The sequence below is a fragment of the Geotrypetes seraphini genome, chromosome 3 (genome assembly GCF_902459505.1).
Source record: "Geotrypetes seraphini chromosome 3, aGeoSer1.1, whole genome shotgun sequence".
NCBI classification, from domain to species: Eukaryota; Metazoa; Chordata; class Amphibia; order Gymnophiona; family Dermophiidae; genus Geotrypetes; species Geotrypetes seraphini.
Window position 1 is genome coordinate 241,527,558 of NC_047086.1, and position 26,987 is coordinate 241,554,544.

A 26,987-nucleotide genomic window follows, 5' to 3' on the forward strand; every position below is an offset into this window, starting at 1 on the left:
TCACTCCACAGAGGGGGTGTTTTTTTTTTTTGTTTTGTTTTCTCTGGATTTTCTTGTCTGTGGATATCTTGGGGTCAATTCCTTTTGGTTTTTGACGTAGTTTGAACAAGGTTGCCAATATTTGCCCAACACCGTCAGCGATTAGAAAACTTGGAAGGTATGAATGGAGATAAGAGAGCTCTGGAATCAAAAATGTGGTCTGCAATCCCTGCTTATAGCGACATTTTTAATTGCACCCGGATCGCTGGTCTGAATTGCTGAAAATGCGGAGTGGACAGTTTGCTACTTTTCATCACTCGATAGTAGTAGTAGTGTCACCATTCTCCACCGGGTCCAAACGGAGACGAAGAAACGTCACCCAAGCCCCAGGCATAATCCAATGCACTGGATGATTTTATTGAGGTTAGTATTATGAAACTATTTCAGTCCTGTGAGAGACAGCCGTCATCTCTCGTAGCCTTTTTGCCCGCTGCTGTGAACCAGAGTCGAGCGAGAGAACGACCCCTGTCGTCCACAAATGAAAATCCTTGCCTACCGCCCTCTTCCCGGAGGACAATTGAACCTACTGGCGCGCCGTACACCTGTCAACTGCTTTCGGGCCAATCGGAGACAAGGTGCGGGGTGTGCGTAGGAGTGCGCATGCTCTAATTGCATCCTGGGATGAGCGCGAGTTGCAGTCTAAGCTTTTCTTTTGCCTGGGCTGCTCATGGAGAAATTCAATGCGAAGTTCGTATCTCAGAAGATTAGTAAGAGCCGCTGGCGTCCGCTTCCTCCTGCCTCCCTGCAGCTGCCTGACGTCTTCGCCACTGGCTCTTGGGACAATGAGGTAGGGAGTGGGGTGAGGGACGTAGGTCTGGAACCTACTACCGAAGCACTTAAGGCAGGGGTAGGGAACTCCGGTCCTCGGGAGCCGTATTCCAGTCGGGTTTTCAGGATTTCCCCAATGAATATGCATTGAAAGCAGTGCATGCACATAGATCTCATGCATATTCATTGGGGAAATCCTGAAAACCCGACTGGAATACGGCTCTCGAGGACCGGAGTTCCCTACCCCTGACTTAAGGTCTGTTGTATTAGTGGTGTGCCGGCTGCGGAAAGGTTTCCAGAGCTTGCTACAGACAACGTGTGTTTATTGCTGCTGTAGCTGGCAAAACAGATTTGGAAGGGAGGGAAGGAGGCTCCTTAGATGTGAGAGGGAGGAGGAGCAGGAAAGGTGCTGGACCAGCAAGAGTGGGGGTGGAGTTAAAGGAGATTCTGGACTCGCCGGGGGGGGGGATCAGGAGAGATACTGAATCAAGAAGGGGGGAGGACAAGAGAAAATCTAGAAGGGAGGAAGGGGACTCATGAGGGGGTCAGATGGAATGATGGACTTGCAGGAGGAAAGCACAAGTCAGGACCTGCAGTAGAAGAAGAGGAAGGGAGAGGTGCCAAAGTACTGAGAGGGAAGAGTGAGATATGTGGGAGATGGAGAGATTCATAGAGATACGAACACATTCTACACTGGATATTGAGGGGAGGGAGAAGGAATAGAAGGGAAGGAGAGAGAAAGGCTGTTGGGGGGGGGGAGAGATGCTGGACACTTACTGGAGAGGAGAGAGATGCTGGTCATGTTGGGTCTTTAAGTCTCTCTTTATGACAAAGACCATGCACCATTTTAGTAGCCTTCCTCTGGACAAATTCCATCCTTTTAATATCTTTTTGAAGGTGCAGTCTCCAGAATTGTACACAGTAGTCTAAATGAGGTCTCACTAGAGTCTTATACAGGGGCATCAATGCCTCTTTTTTTTCCCCTACTGGCCATACCTCTTCCTATGCACCCTAGCATCCTTCTAGCTTTCGCCATTACCTTTTTAACCTGTTTGGCCACCTTAAGATCATCACATACTATCACACACAAGTTATGCACTAAAACTTTACCCCCTAAACTGTACTGTTCCTTTGGGTTTTTGCAGCCCAAATGTATGACCTTGCATTATTTAGCATTAAATTTTAGCTGCCAAATTTCAGACCATTCTTCAGGCTTTCCTAAGTCTTTCTTCCTGTTTCAGACCTCTTATTGTACATTGTCTTGAACTGAAAGGTATGACTGGATGTAAATAAAGCTATTATTATTATTTCTTCATGTTATTCACACCATCTGGGGTATCATCTGCAAAGAGGCAAATCTTACCTGCCAATCCTTCAGCAATTTCACTTGTAAAAATGTTAAAAAGATCAGGCCCAAGAACAGAACATTAAAACACACCACTGGTAACATCCTTTTTCTCAGAGTGATCTCCATTAACCACTACCCTCTGTCGTCTTCCATTCAACCAGTTCTTGACCCAGGCCGTCAGTTTGGGGCCCATCCTGAGGGCACTCCGTTTATTTATTAGAAGTCTGTGTATAACACTGTCAAAGGGTTTGCTAAAATCTAAATACATCACATTTCGCGCACTCCCTCTACCCAATTCTCTGGTCACCCAGTCAAAAAAATTGATCAGATTTGTCTGACAAGTGAATCCATGTTGCCTCACTGGAGTCTAAAATCTTCACTATTTTCTGTTTTTAAAGTTTCCATTAATTTGCTTACCACAGAAGTCGGACTTAGAGGCCTGTAATTCTCTACTTCTTCCTTACTTCCACTTTTGTGTAGAGAGACCACATCCGCCCTTCTCCAGTCCTCCAGCATTGAAAAGATCTGTCAGTGGAGTCACCAGAACTTCCCTAAGTTCCTTCAGTACCCTCAGATGTACACTATCCAGCCCCATCACTTTGTCTACCTTTAATTTAGCTAGCTTCTCATGAACTCAACTCTCTGAAAATCGATCAAGGTCTACCACTCCTCCATCCCTATTCGCATTAGTCTTCTGCTGCCTGAACACAGAACTGAAATATTTGTTAAGCAATTCAGAGTTTTATTTATCAGCTTCTAAATATTCTTCCCCTTCATTTTTGAGTCTCACAATGCCACTTTTGCACTTCTTCCTTTCACTGATATATCTAAAAAAATGTCTTGTCTCCCCATTTTACCATGTCGGCTATTTTTTCTTCCATTTGTATCTTTGCTTTCCTGACTACTCGACCAGCCTCTCTTAATTTTTTCCAGATATTTTTGTCTATCTTCCTCTTTCTGTGATCTTTTCTAGTTTATGAAAGCTAACCTCATTCCTTACCTTCTTAGGTCCTTCTTTTGAGAACCAAAGCGGCCTTCTTTTCCTCTAACTTTTCTCATAGAAAGGTTTGTTGCCCTTATAATAACTCCTTTCAGTTTTGGCCACTGCATTTCTACTCCTTCCAGATGTTTCCATCCAGGCATCAATTCCTTGACGTAATCCCCCATCTGAACAAAGTTAGTTTTTTTAAAAGTCTAGAATGTTTACTTTTGAATGAGCCCTCTCTTTACCCTTCTTAATATTAAACCACACCATGCAGTGATCACTGGATACAAGATGATCATCCACTATAACATCAGAAACACTTTCCCCCGCTTGTAAGCACTAAGTTCAGTATGACCCCCATCCTGCATGGTTTCCATTACCAACTGCTGGTACAGTTCTCCTGAATTTCCCTACTTCTAGAAGACCCCGCAATAGGGATACCCCAATCAACATCCAGCATGTTAAAATCGCCTATTAGTAAAACTTCCCCTTTTTTAGATATATTCTGAATGTCTACTATTAAATCTCTGTCATTTCTTCTGTCTGTAAAGGAGGCCTGTATATCACACCAATATAAATATATTTACCATTCCCTCTTTCCAAATTGATCCACAGTGCCTCTTCCTTGCCCTGCAGATTCTGCAATTGTGTGGCTTTAATATGTTGGTATTACTGAAAGTTCTCCAATACAGCGAGAAAGCGCCGGGGTAGTATCAATAGTATTTGTACACGCACAACATCCATGCCCTGATGAAGCTTTCTTCATAGTGTAAGAGCGAAACGGAGATCTTCCGTCGTTGGCTTTGAGGCCAGGTAGAGAATCACACCCGAGCTAAGTACCATATACAAATACTGTGGCCCTGATAGGGGCATATATACTTCTTTCATGCTAGTTGGGTAAAAGCCTAGTGGCATTTATTTAACGAGAGACCCTTTGGACCGGTGATAGCTCGCTTTTTGGCTAGTAAGCCTAGACAAGTTCAATTGGCTACTAGCCGCGAGCACTTGAGATCCATAAGTCTTTAATAGAGTGTTATTAAGACTAGTTTGTTCTGGCATCAGCCTATGTTTAGGTAATTTTAATATGATCTTTAACATATAATGACACTCCCCCTCCTTTTCTTCCTATCTTGACTTTCCTGAACAGAACTACATCCTAGTCTTGGTTCTCTGTGAACCATGTCTCTGTGATCGCCACTAAATCCAATTACACTGGTCAACAAGCATTTTGCTACTGGAGTTCTGTCACCTGTACCTTAACAAGGGCCACATGCTGACTCTAAATCTGAAAACAGTTTTCGTCTGTCATTTTCGTCAATAACGCTACCGTGAAGCCTCGGTATTTTACTGTTTCTGTAATACAATATTGCATTTTAGGATAGCTCATCAATCACATATACCAGTAATTTGAAAGTTTATACTAAAAAGTGATTATGATGCTTTTTCTACCTATTAATTTTTTATATTTTGTTTGTTTTTGTATAAGATATTATAATTATTATGAACAGATGAGGTTGTGTTAACCATCCTGATAATTTCTGTTATGTCTGTGGACAATTTACTGCATAAGATCAGCGAAAGAATCTTTGCAACAGACTTCAAAAGCATGGGCACCTCATGTGTGCTGCACTGTCTGCTATTCTGGATTAACAGCATTCGTGCTGGTTGTTCAGAATTTTCTTGGTAATCACAGATCAGAAAATTATGCTGAGCTTTTGAAGAACATGCTGACAGCATATTAGCTAATGGGTGCCAGAATGTCACTTAAAAACACTTCTTACATTCTCACCTCGACTCCTTCCCACCCAATCTTGATGATGTCGGCAATGAGCTTGGGGAAATATTTCATCAAGATATCAAGGTGATGGAAAGCAGATATCGGGGAAAGTTCAATCTCAGTATGATGGGAGACTATTGTTGGTTCTTGCAAAGAGAAACAAATGTACAGTACAAGCGTAAAAGCAAGTGTCTCAAACATTTCTGAACATGCTGACATCACTTTTGTGTGAGTTAAGAGAGGCGTAAATATATGCTGTAACATGACTCCTTATTGTCTTCGTGTTTTTCAGAGTAAACTCCTTAGCACAAGTTTGGTGGGACACAGTTCATACTCACAATATTGTGCCGATATGGCAAACTGTCTAAAAAATCAGTAACGTGTATCGCAGAAACCTGACATGCTAGCTGAATTTCAATTACAGATCTGAAATCAGCGTCATTAAATTAACTAAGAACACTTCTTAAGTTCTCCGTAGCAAAGAAAACTTTTTTTGTTGACCAGTGTTATGTATGTAGCATGAGACTGTATATTCATGAAATGATAAAATAAGTTCCATTAAACCATTCATAATGTCACAGGCATGATTTAAATCAAGCCTCTCTGAATAGTGATTTATGTTTAAACAGTTTTTATTGATGACCACTCCACAAGAACAATGCAAAACAAGACAACCTTTGTCATACAAAATGTTTTACAAAAACATAAGCCTCACCCCCACACCATACAAGGTCTATGATACACAACAATGTGGAAGAACAACACCTAGTAATCAGAACATTGCACCAAATAAATTCCATGAAACCCAACCTCCCCAACCCCCCCCCCCCCCAGGTAGCAAGTTAAGAAGCAAGGATCCCTAGAGTACCCACAAATGCCATTATAACTCATTAAGCTAATTACTTCTCCCCTAGGATGTAATTGAACCAAATAGGGCCCCCAAATTTTTAAATAAAGTTTCCTCAGCTTCCATTTCCCATGAGCATCCTTGGCCTCCTAACTGGCAAGCTGATGTATCAGGTTGCGCCAATGCCAATAGGCTGGAACATCCAATGACTAGTGATTTAAATCAATTTGATTCAAGTGACTTGCTGCTCTTTATCTTGTCAATTTGGTGTAATGCATTTTCCATATTCATCTAAACCAAAATTTTGCTTAAGAACATCCTTTGTTATTTTGGATAACCATTAAACGGAACAAAGAAAGTATATTTATAAAAATGATAAAGATGCTTCATAAAAATCAGGATTATTTGTATTAGCTTTGAGATTCTAACAAAATATTCTTTTTTGGCTCAGGAAAATAAAGTTTCAATCTGGTCTATTGGTGATTTTGGAAGCTTGAATGCAGATGGTGATTATGAAGGTGATCATCAGTTACTATGTGACATCAAACACAATGGTGATGTTCTGGACATGCAGGTAACATTTTGGATTTACATGTATGATAGGCATGTGTGCTTGTTTATCAGCATTTCAGATTTTTTTGTGGTTTGAATAAAAATATAACGTATATAGTGGTACCTCGGTTTACGAGTGCACCGGTTTGCGAGTGTTTTGCAAGACGAGCAAAACATTCGCAAAATCGGCGGCTCGGAAACTGAGCGCGCTTCGATTTGCGAGCGCCCCCCCTGCGAACCGGCACCCTCCCCCCTGAGATCCGGCACTCCCCCCCCCCGCCGCCATCAGGGCCCCCCCCCCGCTGCCATCGGTCACCCCCCCGCCACGACCTGAGGTCCCCCCAACCCACCCGAACCCTCTTCTTACTTTTCTGTAGCCTCCACAGCAGCACCGGCACCAGCATGTCCTATGCGTGGTGCCGGTGTCTGAAGATCTGCTTCCTGTGGAAGGCCTGAGAGTTCACATCGAACGTGAACTCTCAAGGCCCAGCACAGGAAGCAGATCTTCAGGCACCGGCACCACGCACAGGACATGCTGGTGCCGGTGCCGCTGCAGAGGCTACAGAAAAGTAAGAAGAGGGTTCGGGTGGGTTGGCGGGACCTCAGGTCGCGGTGGGGGGGTGCCCGATGGCGGGCCGGATCGCGGGGGGAGGGTACCGGTTCGCGGGGGGGGCCATCGGGGAGAGCAATGCCGGTTCTCGTGGGGGGAGAGCAGCGCTGCTGGTCTCGGGGGGGGGGGGGGGAGGAGGTGGGGGGTGGAAACATCAAAGCAAGTTTCCCTTACTTCCTAAGGGGAAACTTGCTTTGATATATGAGCATTTTGGATTACGAGCATGCTCCTGGAACGGATTATGCTCTTAATCCAAGGTACCACTGTACTTTTGTATCACTTATCTCTGATGAAGGGGACCTAAATGATCTAGAAAGCTCATGCAATGTTTTATGGTCCATTTTTACTTAGCTGTGCTAATGTTTTTGTACGTGGTAAAATACATTAACACATGATATTTTGAAATGTGTAGAATTTGTGATTATTGCAGACGTCAGCATGTAATTTCCTGGAGGGTATGCTTATGAGCTGCATTTCATCTAATGCATGCATAGCTTATTGGCATGGCTTGGTGCACAACTTATTGTTTGGGATACAGTGAGGATGATGTAACCAAATTTTAAGATTGAGGGAAAAGTTCTGGGGGGGGCAACACTGTTCTATCCCTTAAACAATGTTTCCCAACTTCTTCAAGCCAAATACCCCCATAGATCAAAAAACTTTCAACAGATTACCTCTGAGCAGCAGAGATTTTGAAATGGATGTTTGTTAAACATTAACTAACTAGGAAACATGCAGAACAAATACAGGCCACTGCAATTGGCTTACAGACCAAGGCATACTTGGCAAGATCTGTTATACTTCAGTCTCATATAAACTGGCCCCTTGTCATTCTTACAAACTGAATGAAAATGAAAAATGACACTTAGGGCCTTTTTATAAGAACAGGAGAAAAGGAAGAGCTCCACAAAAGTTGCCTCTAGTGACCATTCTAATTTCATCTTTTCTCTGGGAAAATGAAACATGAAATTTGATTGATTCCTATGAGCACGTTATCTCACACACTTCCCACCTTCCCTCAGCCATTGTCTCTCTCTCTTTCTCTCTCTCCTCCAAAATGGTGATGGAATTCAAAAGGATCTCGAATTACAAAACAACCAAATGATATAAAATTAAAGAACTAAGGCCGGTATTGGACAAACTTGTACGGTTTGTGCCCCTTATGTGGTGATTCACGTAGGATGGGCTGGGGAGGGCATCAATGGGAGCTCCACTAACTTGGAATATGAGGATGTTACTGGCCAGACTTTACAGTAGATATCCTGCAAACAATGGGATGGTTGGATAGGCTGGAGTGAGCCTGGACAGCAACTTCAGCAGTTGGAACCTAGGACATTACCAGGTGGACTTTAGTCTGTAGCCCAGAAATATCAAAGAAGACAGGTTAACTTAATCATATATTTCTAATGAGAATAATGGGCAGACTGGGACGGTACCAACCAAGATGGCCGCATGAAGAGAGTAGCTCTGGGCTGCCCTTGCAATTAAAGCGTATTTCTAGCAGGTATTGCAGCCTCCTCTTTCACAGAGTGGGACCTCTAGCTTGGCAGTGATCTTACCAACCATCTTTGATGAACAAACAGGTCCTGATCTTGGATCTTTTTGAACTTTGCTTACACACCAGAGGTGAGGCCCACCACACATGCAGATATGTTGGGCAGTGTTCAAGCCCCAAGACCTTTGGCTGATGTCCTGCTTCCGGAGAATTCCTCATACTCCAAAGCACCTGCGGAGCCTCGGCAGGCGGATCCCATACAAGAAATTCATGCTTGGATGAAAGACATACGCACGAATCTTAAGGCAGTTCACTCTGACGTGGCTTCCCTGGGAGCTGAATTGAAAGCGGAAATCCAGGAGTTGAGCACTAGAGTCGAGGATGCCAAATAACGCCTCGATGATCAGAAGGAATTAATAACCATGGTGGATAAGCATTTAACTTCCCTCTGGTAGGGTTATACCTTCTTGCAAGACAAATTAGAGGACTTGGAAAATCACGTAGACACCACAATCTACGCTTCAGGGGTATCCCTGAAGTCCCTACCTATAATAACTGTGCACATGTGGTACAACAAATTGCCAATTCCCTTCTGCAGGTGGAGAAGTAAACTGTTGTTCTAGATAGAACACATCATACCTTGGGCCCGGTACGTGCTAACCGTCCGAAAGACATTGTAGCCTGCTTCACGAGCTACCAGATTAAAGAGCAAGTGCTGCAAGCAATAAGGAAAACAGACAACTTTTCCTGGGACTCTTATTCAATTGAGATTTATCAGGACTTATCCAGTATGTTGCTGTGTCGCCATGCGGACCTGTAGCTATTTACCCGGCATCTTAATAATAATAACTTTATTTTTGTATACCGCAATACCACAAGCAGTTCAGAGCGGTTTACAGAGGAAGAGACTGTATACAGACAGCGATGTTACAAAAAAAGACTTTCAAATTACATTAGTATGTCAAGATTAGTCAAGACTTATCCGGAAGTATTTCAAAGAAAATAAGGCAGGAAAGGAGTTGGAGAAATTTATCAAAGAAATAGGTTTTAATTGACTTCCTGAAGGTTTGGTAGGAGGGTGCATTTGAAATGAAGTTGGTTAAGTATTTATTCCATTTCCCTGCTTGGAATGATAATGATCTATCAAGGAATCTCTTGTAGATGCAGCCCTTCAAGGATGGAAAAGCAAACAGGTAGGCACTATGTGTGCAAGTGGTGCCTGGAAATTTGAATTGGTGCGACAGATAGATTGGGGATGAACCTGTTATGGTTTTGAAGCAGAGGCAGGCAAACTTGAAAATGACCCTTGCTTCCACCGGCAGCCAGTGTAATTTTTTATAATACGGGCTTACATGATCCGATTTTTTGAGACCATAAATGAGACAGATGGCAGCATTCTGAATGACTCAATCGTTTGATGGTTTTCTTAAAGGATCCCAAGTATATAATACTGCAGTAATCTAAGATGCTTAAGATCAGAGATTGAACCAGCAGTCAAAAAGAGAGGAAATCAAAATAGTGTTTAATGGTACAAAGTTTCCATAAGGTGAAAAAACATTTTTTAACCTGAGTATTTGTATGATCTTCAAAAGTCAAGCATCAGTCCAGGATGACTCCAAGGATTTTGATAGTGGAATTAATTGGGTAATCTAACCCGTTTAATCTTAAAGAGGTATTCATGATCTTGTAATTAGGACTTGCCAAGAAAATCTTGTTTTTTTCTGAGTTCATTGTTCTACCTTAGTGAGGACAGATGAGGTGAGTTGTTCTGTCTCTTGTGTCAGTGAGGTTATGGCAGCGGTCTCAAACACGCGGCCCCCCCGGGACTATTTTGTGGCCCGCGATCTGTCCTCTCTACTTCACAAGTTTTCCGATTGTGGAGAGGACAATCGCGTACAGACCGCGACTGCTGTAATTGGACTTGCAGAAGTCTCTCTGGAGGGAATGTCGGCAAATGGCTTGTGGCTCGCCTAAAGCAGGGGTCCCCAATCTGCTTCCATTCCCGTCTCACTGCCCTCCCCCAAGCCACTGCAATCGAGGAATAGACCAGCGCAGATGTCTTAGCTCTCCCTGCTTATCTTTCCCAGCTCGGAGCCGACCAATTCTCGCCACCCAACGTCAATTCTAACATCGGGGAGGAAGTTCCGGGCCAGCCAATCGCTGCCTGGCTGGCCCGTAACTTTCTCTCTGATGTTAGAATTGACGTCAGGTGGCGAGAATTGGTCGGCCCCGCGCTGGGGAAGATAAGCAGGGAGAGCTAAGACCTCGACGCTGGCCTGTTCCCCGATTGTGGCGGTGGTGGCCTGTTCCTCAATGATGGTGGCTTGGGGGAGGGCAGGGAGAAATAAAGAAAGCGGGAGACAGGGAGACAGAAAGAAAGAAGTGAGATGGGACACAGACAGAAAGAGGCATGGAGAGAGAAAGACAGAAAGAAAGGGCGGGCATGGAGAAAGAAAAAAGAAAGAAAGGGGGCACGGAGAGAGAGAGAAAGACAGATATATAGAAAGAAAGGGGACATGGAGAGAGAGAGAGAGAGAAATAAGGGGGCAGGGTGAAATAAATAAAAAGTTGTGGGAGGGAAGGAGACAGATGCCAGACCAGGGGAAAGGAAGGAAGGAGGGAGGGAGAGGAAGGAAAGAAAGAGATGTCAGACCATGGAAATAGGGACGGAAGAAGAGAGAGATAGAAGGGAAGGTAAGACATGGAAATGTAGATTTTGAAAAGAAAGCAGAAAAATTGAATATTAAGTTAATGCCAAAGATGGATGCAACAAATAAACTGTGGCATAAGTTAGAATGTTCCTTAAAGTCCAGTACTATCAGACTCCTAGGTTTTGGCTGTGATATAAGCTAAGTACAAATGCACTATTTAAGCACTTTATATTTAAATATATTTATTAGAGGAAATGCTATTATGCAACAAAAATTTTTTTAGATAATTTCACCACATAAAAAGCAGAACAAAGAAAAGTTTACTATCAAGAAGGTGACAGTCAATGATGAGGCTTCCCGCAATTTGAAAAGCGGCTTTGCGGTGGAGTGGTGGGGCTGAGGCTTCCCTTTGAGATTTATTACTGATGTTAACAGTATAGAGTCCAGATGATAAACGCCTATAAAAGATGGATGCAAAGCAGAAAGTGAAGACGGAGAGAAAACCAGTCAAAGGGACTAGGCCCTGGAAACATAGTTAAAAGCACAGAAAAATAAAGTCACCAGCCAACAAAGGTAGGGAAAATGATTTTATTTTCAATATAGTGATTGAAATGTGTTAGTTTTGAGAAAGGAAAGATATTAAACTTTAAATGTGAGGGCTGCAGAAAAAATAGTTAATGACAATTTTGCATAAGGTAAAACTCTTTATAGTTTATAAATATTTCCTTTAACTGTTAAAGGAAAGATTTATAAATGATATAAAGATTTTACCTCATGCAAAGTTGTCATTTCTTTAATAAGACATTAACTATTTTTTCTGCGGCCCTCCAAGTACCTACAAATCCAAAATGTGGCTCCACTAAGGGTTTGAGTTTGAGATCACTGGGTTATGGGAATGATAATTGTAATGTCATCTGCGTATATATACGATTTCAATTTTAAGTCAGATAGCATATGTCCCAATGATGCCATGTAGACATTGAAAAGTGAAGGGAAGAGAGGGGAGCCTGTGCAACTCCATAGGGATTACACCAAGACTGAGAGAAGGTTCCTTCACTGTGAACCTGGTAGATGCGGTTTTTTAAGATGCCCGTAAACCAGTATAGTACCTGTCCAGAAATGCCAGTAGAATTGAGGCATTTAAGCAGAATGTCATGGTCAACAAGGTCAAAGGCACTGCTCAGGTCGAACTGAAGTACTAGTGCGCTTTTTCCCAGGGAAAACAAATGGAAAAGGTAATCAGTCAGCGAAGCTAAGACTGTTTCCATACTGCAATTTGTGCGAAAACCAGACGCAGGATTGCAAGTTAGATTTAGTCCTCAAGAAGCAATTTGAGGCCTTAGCACTGGGGATGAAGGCAGCTATGGTAGCAGCATATGTGGCACTTCTGCCCAATGGAATAAAATGTGGGCTTCCAGTTTCAGGGGAGCACTCTTGCTGCCTCCCTGCCTGTTGACATTCTGTATAGAGAGCTGCACGGGAACGGGGACGACGGGGTTCCCCCCTTGGGTCACGGGGATCCCATGGGGACGCCTCCGAGGGTCGCGGGATTCCTGCGGGGTTGGATCGCAGTGCACTCGAGCCGCAAGGCTAGTCTTCTCCTTACCTGCCCTGCCGCAGCACATAGCCGAACATAGCTTAAGCAAAGCCCTCCCTTCCTGGTTCTGGTAGAAACCCGTTTACAAAGTATGTATTCTTTCCAATTAATATTTCCAAATTAATAAAGTCTATTTGCTTATTTTTAAATGGGTTTCTACCAGAGCCTTTAATTCAGTAGCATAATTAAATGAAATATCTATTTCTGAAGTTTATAGGGACGGGCGGGGATGGAGGGGATTCCTCGCGGGAACGGGCGGGGATGGAGGGGATTCCTCGCGGGGACGGGTGGGGATGGAGGGATTCCTTGCGGGGACGGGTGGGAGTCCTCACGGGGACGGGTGGGATTTCTGTCCCCGTGCAACTCTAATTCTGTACCGCCATGGCATTGTCCAAAAAGATTTTGACACTTGTCATACTAGACTGTGCCACTCCTCTGTTGTAGGATGATACTTACCCCCACCTGGTATTAGCAAGAGTGGACTAAGTAGCAGATGCTCCTTATGCCATGTTTAGGATCCTGAGCAAGATGTCTGCTTATTCTGTTTCTGCTCTGGATCAGGCAATGGGTGGGTGACTCCTCCTTCAAAGCCACTTTGAGCAGGCTATGTTTAAAGGGGCAAATGCTTTTTGGCAACGGTTTGGACAATCTGGTGACCAGTGTGGCAGAACGTTGCCCTAAGACCCAGATGAGTGACCCATGACTGCTAGGGAGTTCGGGCATAGTAATTCTCGTCGCTCCTGACATTTTTGCCACTATACATGGGGTTCCTCTGGGTAGAGATCCTCAGTCCTCTGGCTCTCTTTTCACAGCAGCCTCCAAGAAACAGCAAAAACACCAGGTCAATAGCCCCTCCCTCCCTCCTCTGTTGATAGGGTGCAGGCTATCAGTTTATTAGGAGGTTTGGACAGAGATTTATTTGCTCAGACCAGTGTATCTTGGACATAATTTGAGAGGGTTATAAGTTCAAGTTCTTTCATTCTCTGTAGGATTTATTTCTAGACTCGCTGGCTGACTATCTGGAAAAAGCGATCAGGGTCTGAGCAACAGTGAAACATCTCTTAGATATTCAAGCCATGAGCCGGTCCTAGACAGAGAGTCGGGCTTAAGCAGATACTCTACTTCATTATGCCCAAAAGAGACTCGGAGGACCGGAGGCTGATTCTGGACCTAAAGTCCATTAGTGTGACACTAAAAGTGCTACTCTTCCTCATGGAGACCATAAAATTGGTTAGTGATTCCAGGGGAATTTCTAGCCTCGCTGGATTTGACGGAGGCCTATTTACATATTTACATATTCTCCACTCACAGGAGATTCCTGTGGTTTCACGTGTTAGGAGAGACATTTTCAGTTCTCATCTTTCCTTTAGACTCACAACAGCATCTCACATGTTTACCAAAGTGATGGTTGTGGTAGCTCATTTGAGCAAGTCAAGGATCCAGGTATACCCATATCTGGAGGTTTGGATGATCGTCTGAATCATATCTCCCCTGTCCTCCTTTCCTCTAGGCCCTAGAGTCTAGGGTATACATATTCAGGGTTTCCAGTCTCTCCTCATACGTCTTTTGATGCAAACCTCCTATCGTTTTCGTCGCTCTCCTCTGGACCGCTTCAAGTCTTCTTATGTCCTTCACCAAATACGGTCTCCAAAACTGAACATAATACTCCCAAGTGGGGCCTCACCAATGACCTGTACAGGGCCATCAGCACATTCTTTAGTCTACTAGTTACACCTCTCTTTATACAGGCCAACATCCTTCTAGCAGCAGCCACCGCCTTGTCACACTGTTTTTTCGCTTATTAGTCTTAGCTGGAAAAGTCCAATCTCGGGTGTTAAAGGCACCTTTGAAGAGAGAAGTTTTGATTTTGGATCTAAATTTCTTCAAAGAGGATTCTAGTCTGATGTTAAGGGATAGAGCATTCCAAAGAGAAGGTGCGATAACTGAGAAGATTGCCTTATGGGTAGTGTTGTAGAATATTTCACGGATAGATGGGATTACTGGTAAATTCTGATTGTTGGATCATAGTGTTTGAGAGGAAATATAAGGGGTCAGATATTTATCAATGGAAGCTGGAGTATTTGTGTGTGTGGTTTTTTTAAGTAAGGAGCAGAATTTTATAGGTTATACGAGGTGTAATAGGCAACCAGTGGGCATCACGGAATAGGGGGGAAAGAGATGCTAAGGTGGGGGAGGGAATAGAAAAAGGAGAGGGAGGAAGAGAGAATTTTTGGACATGGTGGTGAGAGAGGAGTGAGGTACAGATGCATGGGCAAGAAAGGCGAGAGAGAGAAATGTTGTATATGGTGGAGAGGGAACAGTGGGACGGATGGAAAAGGATGCAAGAAGGACCTCAAGGAGGTGGAGAAGGTGGGAAGAATACTAGGATCAGACTTTGGGAGAGAAAAAAAGTTGCTCAGAGGAAAGACAGTTGCTCAGAGGAAAGACAGGCAGTGTGGTGGGAGGGAAGGATATTGAAGATGGTGGTGGAGTCGATGGAGGGAGAGATGTGATATGGTGTTGGACAGAGGTGATACAAGGGGAAATGTTGAGTATGGGGCTGGTGAGCAGGGATGAAAGATGCTGCACATGGTCCGGATGATAAGAGAAGGAGAAATGTTGGATGTGGCAGTACAGGTGGTGGGCGAGATGCACTGTGATAGGGGAAAAAGTGTGTGCTTTATTTTGAGGTTACCATAATGTGTATTTTTTAAATGGGTATAACTTATGGGCAGACTGGATGGACCATTCAGATCTTTATCTGACATCATTTCATTTACTATATTATATTGTGTGTACAGTATAGTGAAGATTATATATTATGTACTTTATTGATTATGCACTTGAAAACCTCCCTCCTCCCACCCCAGTCTGTGGAAAAATTGTCTTGCATGAAACCAGTCTTTGGTGCAAAAAAGGTTGTGGACTGCTGCTTTAGAGAACTGTTTCTCGGTTTTACTGAGGTAAGAGTATCAATATGCATGATCCCTTCCTTCTTGCAGAAAGTCATTTTGCCCTTACATGTTAACCAAGAGGTTCATCTGTGTGCCTTCAGTCCGACAGGGTCCAAGAAGGAAGATAAGATTTTAAAGTTTCTGGGTGTTAGGAGAATCCTTCTTAAGTATCTTAAGGTGACCAGTGAATTATGTCTGACAGCTGTTTGTATTGACGAATTGGAACTCGCGGGGAAGACCAGCTTCTAAAGTTTCAATCTCCAAGATGGATTCGTATGGCTATCTCTGCAGCATATTTCGAGAATTGAAAGCAATCTCTGATTTTGTTGAAGGTACACTCCAAGAGGGGTGTACTGACTTCTGGGCGGAGTCCCCAGCAATTCTGCCCAAAATTATTTGTAGGGCAGCAATGTGGTCCTCCCTCCATACTTTTACAAAGTTTTACAGGGTGGATGTAACAGCTTGCCTGGACACAGCTTTTGAGTTCTTAGTTCTGGGAGCAGGCTCATCTAGGGATTGCTTAGGTAAACATAGAAACATAGAAGATGACGGCAGATAAGGGCCATAGCCCATCAGGTCTGCCTACTCTACTGACCCACCCCCAAGTCTACTACTCCCGGTGACAGGTTCCCTTGGCTTAACCCTCTAAGGGATCCCACATGGGCATCCCATTTACTCTTAAATTCTTGCACGCTGTTTGCCTCGATCACCTGCACCGGGAGCTCGTTCCAAGGATCAACCACTCTCTCGGTGAAGAAATATTTCCTGGTGTCGCCATGAAATTTCCCGCCCCTGAGTTTGAGCGGATGCCCTCTTGTGGCTGAGGGTCCTTTGAGAAAGAAAATCTCTTCTTCCATCTTGATACGGCGGTAATATACTTAAACGACTCGATCATGTCTCCTCTCTCCCTACGTTCCTCGAGTGAGTATAGCTGCAAATTTTTCAGCCTTTCCTCGTATGATAGATCCTTGAGCCCCGAGACCATCCTGGTGGCCATCCGTTGCACCGACTCTACTCTCAGCACATTTTTTTCGGTAGTGTGGCCTCCAGAATTGCACACAGTATTCCAAATGAGGCCTCACCATGGTTCTGTATAATGGCATTATGACTTCAGGCTTCCGGCTGACGAAACTCCTGCAGATGCAACCTAACAACTGTCTTGCCTTAGATGAAGCCTTCTCCACATGATCAGCAGTTTTCATGTCTGCTGTGATGATCACTCCCAAGTCTCGTTCTGTTGAAGTTCTAGCTAAGGTCTCACCATTCAAGGTGTAAGTTCTGCACGGATTTCTGCTACCGAGGTGCATGATCTTGCATTTCTTAGCGTTGAAGCCCAGCTGCCAGGTCGAGGACCAAAGCTCCAACAAATGTAGGTCCTGTGTCATACTATCGGGTGAATTGCCGTCTCTCACTATATTGCATAGTTTGGCGGCGTCGGCGAATAACGTTACCTTACCTTGAAGCCCCTGAGTTAGGTCCCCTATGAATATGTTGAAAAGGAGCGGGCCCAAGACTGAGCCCTGCGGTATTCCACTGGTCACCTCCGATGTTTTAGAGAGGGTACCGTTAACTACCACCCTCTGAAGTCTGCCAGTCATTGACCCATGTAGTTAGTGTTTCTCCCAGCCCCATTGATTTCATCTTGCTCAACAGCCTGTGATGCGGGACACTATCGAAAGCTTTGCTGAAGTCTAGGTATATGACGTCCACGGATTCTCCCAAGTCTACACCTGTTGCACTGGAAAGAAAGATTAGGTTCTTACCTCGATTATCTTCTTTCCTGTAGACGAGTGTAGATGTCCCGAAACCTGTCAGTTATTAAGTTTTCAAGTTTTATTAGAATTTTATATACCGCCTATCAAGGTTATCTAAGTGGTTTTACAATCAGGTACTCAAGCATTTTCCCTATCTGTCCCGGTGGGCTCACAATCTATCTAACATATTAGTTTGCCTGCTTGGGGTTACAAGAAATATACTGCCATGTGATATACCTGACTGATGCAGCCAGTCTGTCTTAACACATGTTTGCATCCCCCTATCAAGCAGGGTCGCAAAGTGATGAGGCTTTTTTAGTTTAAGAGCCTAGTAAGAATTGGTAAGAACTCCTTAACTATTAGTGCAGGTTGCACTTAGGTAGGTGGCTAGCTGTAGGTAATTCATGTGGTTTTTGCATGATATTTACAGAGCGGAACAGTTGTTAACTGGGAGGTTTCCCCTGTACTTCCTCCTTCTTTGTATTTTGATTATATAGTGATATTTGATTGCTTTGGTATAAACTAAGGAGCTACAGCACAGTCCTCTGGGGAAGGAGGCAGAGCCAAGAAAATGATTTGCCTTCTGCAAGGAACATGTGATTTGAGGGTGACTACACAACCGTTCAAGACATCTACTGCAGGGGTAGGGAATTCTGGTCCTCAAGAGTCAGAGCCAGGTCAGGTTTTCAGGATATCCACAATAAATATGCATGAGATAGATTTGCATTTCAAGGAGGCAGTGCATGCAAATCCATCTCATACATATTCATGGTGGAGATCCTGAAAACCTGACCTGGCTCTGGCTCTCGAGGACCGGAATTGCCTACTCCTGATCCACAGGAAGATTATCGAGGAAAAAAACCTAATATTTCTTTAAAGTTGGTTTTTGTTTTGTTTTTTGGGGTTTTTTTTTAAAAAGGATTAAAACTTATACCAAGGATGTCTAGTCTAAATAGACTGGCTCACCAGGATCACCCAAATTTCTAATCTTGGTTTATATTCGAGTCAACCTTTTTTCCTCCTTTTCGGGGTGGAAAAGGGTCACTGTGCTTTATATTTGGATCGGTTTATACTTGAGTATATACAGAAAGTGCTATTAAAGAAATAACTGTTACAGATTTGGTGTTTTGAATTAAGTCAAGCATCATGGGAATTCTATTTATTTTATCTCCTAAGCAGCTTACAAGTAAACATACACAGTAGAGGTCAAATTTTACCATAGATTGTATGCATTAATCTGCAATAGAGAGAGAATAATTTGTGAAGTTATTTCTATGGCAACAGTCGTACTTCACACACAGAAATTTCTTGCTGAAATATGGGTAAAAATACAGACATAAGGAGTGGAGGAGTAGCATAATGATTAGTGCAGTTGTCTGAGAATCTGGGCAACTGGGTTCAATTCCCACTGCAGCTCCTTGTGACTCTGGGCAGGTCACTTAACCCCACCATTGCTTCAGGTACAAAATAAGTACCTATATATAATATGTAAACCACTTTGATTGTGTAACCACAGAAAGGTGTTGTATCAAGTTCCATTCCCTTTCCCTTTATATGCACTTCTGCCCATATTAAACAGAGGTTTTTCAGGGGTGCTATTGGGCAGGGTTTGCATTTATATCTATACTCTTAAATCACACATATTTTTGAGTTTTTTTCCCTTTTAAACTGTTCAAATGAAATTGCACACATTTACCATCTGCTTAGTTTTCCTGGGTTAACTTTCAAAGCAAAAATGTGCCTGTACTTTTTTCACTTTGGAGATCGGGCAGTGAGCATAGCAAAAGGTATACTCTCAGACTTGTGTTTTTCACTTATAAAGACAGTTAGTAGCAATGGTTATAAAATTACCCTGTACTATATTACTATATTTTTTTTAAATACATAAACATGACTAAAAATTACATGAGGGGAAGCTCCTCATTTATGGTAAGAACATTTTTCTCAACATCCCAGTTTCTAGTAGATATACACAGTCCTGTCTGTTACATTCAGCCATGCTTCCCTTACTGCTACTGTTTTACTCTTAGGACTTGTGTCTTCCCCACAGACATAAAATGGAAGAAAAGCCATAGTAAATCAGGCCCTTAGTTTTGTTTCGAGACCTCTCTTTGTTTTCCCTGAGCTTACTTCTGTTTTTCCTATGGACAAAGTTCCTGTTGTAGCTGCTGGTTTCTCTGGAGCAGAGGAATGCCGAGAAGTCTCCAGATGATCCTTTTCAGCATCTGGAGGAACTAAAATCACCGTTTTCTCTCTGGATGCCTCAGACTCTGGCTCTTGCATCACTTGGAGTGTTTTAGAGGTTTCATTCATGTTGACTGAATGTTTTCCTTTTCTTCGTCCCCCTTGAGGCATTTTTTTAGTACCTTCAAAACTGAAACAAGAAACTAATTTTAAATAATGCAATAAACTGCCAGAAAATTTGATGCATCCTTGTTCATAATTTTCTTGTGCAACAGGACTGGTAGTCTTGACCAGTGGGTAAAACCCTCATTAGCTGTGAGTATTGTAGAGAAAGAACCCACTGTTTTGTTTACTTTCTGATCAGTGCCTGAGCTCTGATTGGCTCAGGTACTGACAAGAAAGTAAAGTTTGACAGCTCAAACCCCCCCCCCATGCAAATCAGATAAACAAACAAATCCCAAATCGAAGATTGTCAGGAGAAATGTCCACTCTCTCCTGCTGCATCGCACAATCCACCGACACTACTACCCCACCCCGCAGTGGGAGAGATGCCCACCCTCCTGCTGAATTGCATAATCCCCTAGCACTACCCCCCTAGCATTACTACCCCACCCCCATCTCACAGCGGGCTAGATGTCTACTCCCTCCTAACAGCACCCCCCGTGGGGTGGGTAGTAGTGTCGGAGGCTGTGCGACGCGGTGGGAGAGAGTGGGCATCTCTTCAGCTGTGTGGTGGTGGGGGGTAGTAATACTGTCCAGGGGATTGTGTGATGTGGTAGGAGAGTGTGGGCATCTCTCCTGTTGTGGGGTGGGGGGTAGGTGGGTAGTAGTGTCAAGGGATTGTGTGACACGGCGGGAGAGGGTAGGCATCCTTCCCAGTAGTGGATGCCTGGCGGTTATGGGAGCGTGACAGGAGACAGTGGGTATCTCTCCTGCCGATCTTCGATTTGTTTTGGTGGGTTTGGGTTTTTTTAAAAAAAATATGCGGGTATATTCTGCGCATGTCCAGTCAAAGTAGGGTGCTGGGAAGAGGACAGTCCATAATGCACTTCATCTCAAGCAAATTTAGCGAGCCTAAAAAATAGCAAAGAATCGTCAGCCCTAGTTTCCAAATACAGACCAATTGCTTCCATACCACTCTTTGTAAAGATCATGGAGGGGCTGGTACATTCCCAATTAATAGAATATCTAGACCAGTTCTCACTCCTTCATGAGACTCAATCCGGCTTTAGACCGCTTTTCAGCACAGAAACGGTAATTGCGGCCATCTTAGATTACTTGCACCTATTTTTAAGCAAAGGCCTCAGTGCCCTGATCATGCAATTCGACATGAGCTCTGCCTTTGACCTTGTAGACCATGCGAATTTGCTACAGTGTCTAGACGCTATTGGCATCAGAGGCGAAGTGCTAAACTGGTTTCATGGTTTCCTTTCGTCCCGAACCTATCAGGTTCGCTTCAACAATGATCTCTCCAACACCTGGAGCAACCCATCCGGCGTTCCGCAAGGGTCCCCACTATCCCTTCTGCTTTTCAATATCTACATGACCTCACTGAGCATTCAATTAACCCAGCTGGGGATAAAATTATTCAGTTACGCTGATGACTTCACAATTATTATCCCATTTGCCAACTCCATCTCGGAAACAATTCCAAAAGCATCAGAAGCCATAAACTTGATGGAACATTGGATGACAGACTTCAAACTCAAGCTCAATACTGAGAAGACAAAATTCTTTGTCGCTTCTCCGCGCCCTCTTGACACCAAAACCCCACTAGACATCAACAAACATAACTACCCCATATAGCCCACCATTAAAATACTGGGTGTAACTCTGGACCAATGCCTCACCATGAAAGATCAGGTGGACTCCCTAATCAAAAAGAGTTTTTTCACCCTCTGGAAACTTAAATCCATTAAAGCATACTTTGATAACTCTGCCTTCAGAATCTTAGTACAATCCTTCGTATTAAGTCAACTCGACTACTGTAACATCGCCTACTTAGCAATCCCCCAAAAGAATATGCGACGATTACAACTAATGCAAAACACTGCGGTCAGACTAATCTTCGGTCTAAAGAAGTTCGATCACGTGACGCCATACTTCAAACAGCTACACTGGCTGCCGATGGAAGCTCGTGTAAAGTTTAAGTTCGCCTGCCTCTGTTTTAAAGTTTTCTACGGTCTAACCCCTAAATACATCACTGACCTATTCTCCTTCTCAGCCAACAAACACAAGAGAATCTCCCACTCGCACTTCGTTTCTCCCCCGGTTAGAGGATGCAAACTAAAAAAACACCATGAGCATCTTCTCTCACATCAGGCTGCTCTATGGGGTAAAGACTTAGAACAACTCCTATTGCCCACCACTTATGAGGTATTCAGGAAACGCCTCAAAACTCACCTATTCCTGAAATACCTAGACAGCTGACCCACTTCCCTCCTTCCCCTCTCTTGCCCCTTCTCCCCATTGTTCCCATATCCCTTAAGTTAACTCAACTTGTACGTCAACTCAACTTGTACTCCACTAATCTTCTGTTAACCACATAGAACTTAACGGTATTGCGGTATATAAACTGTTATTATTATTATTATGTGAACATCCGTGAACCTCATTTGCATGTGGGGTCTTCTTTTGAAAATGATTCGCCTTTTTGAAATCGTTATAGTAGCAGTCCATCAGCTTTTATTGTGAAGTTTTGAAAATCTTCCAATAAGTCAGGTTTTCTTTTTTTTTTTTTAATTCTTTATTTATTTTTAAAACTACAGTTCTGCACAATAATTAATACATTTACATAGAATATAAAAGTAAAGCACAATAAACTTACAAGAATTAATGACAAAATATTATTTCCCCCCCTTCCATCAGTTAATCAATAAATAAATAAATACCTGTAAACAACCTAAACATACCACCTAATCAATTCCAAAACATACCCCCCTCCCTGGATGTGTATGTTTTCCCATTAGGTTTTCAAAATTTCCACAATACATTCATGTGATTAACTGCTTCCATTGTAAGCACATAGATCTCATGCATTTTCATTGTGGAAACCTGACTGAATTGAGGCCTTCAAGGACCATGGTTGCCCACCCCTATGTTAGACTGTATCCAATACCTTCATGGGTACTTAAAGGGGGTTCTGAAGCTTTGTTGGACTTTAACCTGACTACTAAGCCTACTCCCCCCCCCCCGAGCAGTCAATGACACCCTTTACCCGACTTGGCACCAGTGCCCGAAGATCCTCCCTCTTCTGGCGCGGCCTGGGCTGGGCAGTGCGTCGGAGATCCTCCTTCTTCTGGGCTGGGCTGGGCTGGACTGGCTTTGAGCATTTGCGCATGCTCAAAGCCTTCTGGTCTCGCTCTCAATCTCGGAGAGAGCGTGGGGGGGGGGAGGAGGTGGAACCAATCAAAACAGTTTCCCTTACTTCCTATGGGGAAACTTGCTTTGATATACGAGCAATTTGGTTTACGAGCATGCTTCTGGAACGAATTATGCTCGTAAACCAAGGTTCCACTGTATTTTATCTCCAAGCAAAATAATCTCCGCACATATTGACTGCAGCTAATGAAAACTAAAACTAAAAGTCATGATGCTTTTATAGTGGCTGACTGTGCCATACTCATAGTGACAGCTGACTCCACAGAGAGGCTAATTCCTAAGGAGCTTATCATCCCAAATCTTCAGATTTAAATTCCTGCTAATATTTGGGTCAAAAGCATTTATTTGAAGCATTGCATTTACTATATAAACTATTATGCAAGATCATAACTACATTGCTTGCAATCATAGTACAAAAAAAAAACCAGAGTACCCCCCCCCCCCCAAGGACTGACTACCTTACAATCTCTAGTGGTCTAGTGGTGTCATCAGAGCAGAAGCAATGCCCCAGTTGTAGCAGCAGTTTTGAGAGCAGAGCTGAAATGAACAGGAGTAACTGGAACTGTTTTTGCCCCTAGACCACCAGAGACTGCAAGATAGGCCCAGGGGTGCCCATGGGTGTAGGTGAGAAGTACTCGTTGGAGGGGGGGTGTCTAGGAGTAGAGACAGCAAGGAAAAGGAAGAATCCTAATTTGGTGTTCTATTAAGTGCCAGCTAAATGGGGTATTTATTTTATTTATTTAATTTGATTTCTATCCCGTCCTCCTGGGAGCTCAGAACGGGTTACAAGCCAACATTCACAGTATGTTATATTGGATAGTACGTTTGGCAATATAATACAATACCATACAGTAGCATAATGACAAGACTGGACAGTATATTTGGTAATACAATACAATATATGGCTGGAATAATTTAAAATATATTTCTGTGCTTCTGCCACGAACAAGAAAGATTGTTTTTTTTTTTCTCAGTTTTTGGACCAGGAAAGGATTGTAACTGCCTCATCATCAGGGAGTGTCACCATCTTCCGTCATCATCAAAATAATCAGGTACGATGTTTCCACATACCTCTACTTGTATTGTGTATTGCCTTTCTCATCTTTCTTCATCCTTTCTACAGGTTTTACAAAAGGTTTTAATCCATCTCCTAGCTCCCGAAAAGCTTTCTGTGCAGAAAGTGGGGAGTTGTTCCCAAATGGATAACAACATCAGCTTCAGAATTCTTAGTTTCTTCCCTGATTATAGACCAGGGGTAGGCAACTCTGGTCCTCGAGGGCCGGAATCCAGTCGTGTTTTCAGGATTTCCCCAATGAATATGCATGAGATCTATTTGCATGCACTGCTTTCAATGCATATTCATTGTGGAAATCCTGAAAACACAACTGGATCCTGACCCTCGAGGACCGGAGTTGCCCACCCCTGTTATAGACCGTATTTGTTTGGTACTCCTCGTAGTTGAGGATCCTGGGAGATACTTCACTATTTTAGGCTCCTTGACATGTATCTAAGGTTAATGTCTCTGATGATGGAATCCCCTAATAGCAATAATTTTTTGGATTGAGCTTTTTTACTTTTCCTTTGTGAGTGCTTTTCTTCATTAGTTAACCTTCACTGGTTCCAGTTCCATTTCGGTTCTTTCTTGAGCACTGAAATGCTCTAATGGAGCAAAAGAATTCTGTAGGTTCAACTGTGGGGGCATATGTTTCGGTGTCACAGTCTACCTGACCCTACTGTGATCCATTTATTCCTTGACTAGTATTTAAGCCCGTTACATTAACGGGTGCTAGAATAGATGTGTAGACGTGTAGCACAATGGGTCGCTGAGGCGATTCTTTCTTTCTTACTTTATGTTTTTTATTTCTCTCCCTGCCCCCCTTTCTTTCTGTCTCTGTTCCCCTGTGTGTCTCTGTCTCTTCCCTGGCCCCCTGTCTTACTGTCTCTCTCCCTGGCTATCTGTCAGTCTTTCTTTGTTTCTGTATCTTCTCCCTTCGCGAGTGTGGGGCAGTTGTAGGCGCACTTCTTCCGGCCACGGACATACGGAACATGCAGATAGGAGTGCGCATGCGCCGCTTAGAGTTTTATTATCTAATCATTAAGCCCGTTACATTAACGGGTGCTAGAATATATGTCTGTCTGTCTTCCTCCCGCTGACTCTCTCTCTCTCTCCCTGGCCCCCTTTCTCTGTCTGTCTTACTGTCCCTCTCCCTGCCCCTGTGTCTCTTTCTTTCTTTCTGTCTCCCTCCCTCCCGCTGTCTGTCTGTCATTTTTTCCCATTTCCCTGTGCAGCAGCATTTCCATCCCACTTCCCTATGCAGCAGCAACAGCATTTCCCTCCTATCCCCCCCTTTCCTGTACAGAAGCAGCAGCGGTATTTCCCTTCCCCTCCAAGTCCCTGTATAGCAGTAGCAGTATTTCCCCACACCCCCCTTTCCCTTCTCTTACCGTGATCTGGCCTGCTCCGTTCGGCCCCTCCCCCTTCTTTTACTGCCGTTGTTCTGCTGATCTGGCCTGCTCCTGACCCTCCCACCGCCGACAAACCTCCGGGCTTCAGCCGCATAGGCAGCACTTTAAACACGCTGCTTCGCGGCCTTCTACTGCCGATTTCCTCTCCCACGTCTGTCTCCGATGATGTCATCAGAGATGTGGCAGAGGAAATCGGCAGTAGAAGGGTGCAAAGCAGCATGTTTATAGTGCTGCCTACGTCGCTGGAGCTGGAAGGTTTGTGGAGGATCAACGGGCTGTTCTCCACCACTCAGTTGCTGCCACTGCCCCACAGGGCCGCGAGTGTGGGGCTGTTGTAGTCGCGCATGCGCACTTCTTCAGGCCACGGACATACGGAACACGCAAGTGGAAGTGCGCATGCACAGCTTAGGGTTTTATTATAGAGATTGCATTAATCTTTGAAGCAGCAATTTGATATGATTGTGGAGTGAAGGAAGCTGCTTTGATTGCATTCAATTGCTGCTTAAGATTAAAGAACTCTTCCTTCATACTAGAAAGCTGAAGCCAGATGGGGAAGCCCTAAGTCTCCAGATAGCGTGCCTTGAAACTAAAGCATCACAATGATTGCACTGAATAACACAGTGGTCAAGAATACTTATCAGTAGCAAACCCCACTAAGCTAACTGATTTCATCATATTCTCCGGCAATGAATTCCAGAGTTTAATTACATGACGTGTGAAGAAATATTTTCTTCGGTCTGGTTTAAATGTACTACTTAGTAGCTTCATCGCATGCCCCCTAGTCCTAATATTTTTGGAAAGAGAACAAGCGATTCATATCTACCCTTTCTACTCCACTCATTATTGTATAGACCTCTATCATATTACCCCTGAGCTGTCTTTTTCTAAGCTGAAGAGCCCTAGCTACTTTAGCCCCTCCTCATAGGGAAGTGATCCAATCCGTTTTATAATTTTCATCTCCCTTCTCTATATCTTTTCTAATTCTGATACAGTGACCAGAATTGCATATAGTATTCGAGGTGCAACCATGCAGAGTCTGGTGTGGGCCGTGCCGGCAGGAGGGAGGCCTAAGGAGCAGGAGGGACTGAGCACCCCTCCTGCTCCCAACTTTTACGTACTGGAGGGGGTGTTGGGGTGGGCAGTCGCGACTTTTTAAAAAAAAAAAAACATTTCCTTCGTACGGGCTGGCTCTCCTGCTCCCCCCTTCCAGGTAATCTTGCCGCCCAGTCTCTCCTGCTCTCTGCCGCCTTCCGTGCAATGAGAGCCCGCGGGTTTAAAGCAGAGCTGCACTGCGGCATGCAGCCCCGCTTTAAACCCGCGGGCTCGCACTGCAGGGAGAGTGGCAGAGAATAGGAGCTCAGGGCAGAAAGCAGGGCTGGAAGATCGGGGCGAGCAGGCAGGAGACACGGGGCAGAGCAGGGCTTCTATGGAGCTGAAGAGTCAGAAAGATGTTTTCGACTGGCCTCCAGCAGTCGCTTCTTGGGTTTAGCAGCCAGTCCAGTCGGATCCGAAATTTTGTGTAGTGAATTGGGTCGCTGTCCAATTTGCATACATTTCACCTCATTTGCATGCACGGATT

General features: G+C 43.9%; 1 protein-coding gene across 2 annotated transcripts in view; it reads left to right on the forward strand.

Annotated features, from left to right (window-relative positions):
- The first annotated feature begins 596 nt into the window (after window positions 1–596).
- Window positions 597–26,987, forward strand: part of NUP43 (nucleoporin 43) — a 78,053-nt gene continuing 51,662 nt past the window's right edge. The window contains exons 1-3 of one of the 2 annotated variants that reach the window (XM_033936591.1): window positions 597–826; window positions 6,216–6,338; window positions 23,917–23,994. In XM_033936591.1, the coding sequence (XP_033792482.1) occupies window positions 707–826; window positions 6,216–6,338; window positions 23,917–23,994 (321 nt within the window). In that variant the 5' untranslated portion in view covers window positions 597–706. The remainder of the gene's footprint in view (window positions 827–6,215; window positions 6,339–23,916; window positions 23,995–26,987) is intronic. The other variant, XM_033936590.1, reaches the window with a different exon arrangement.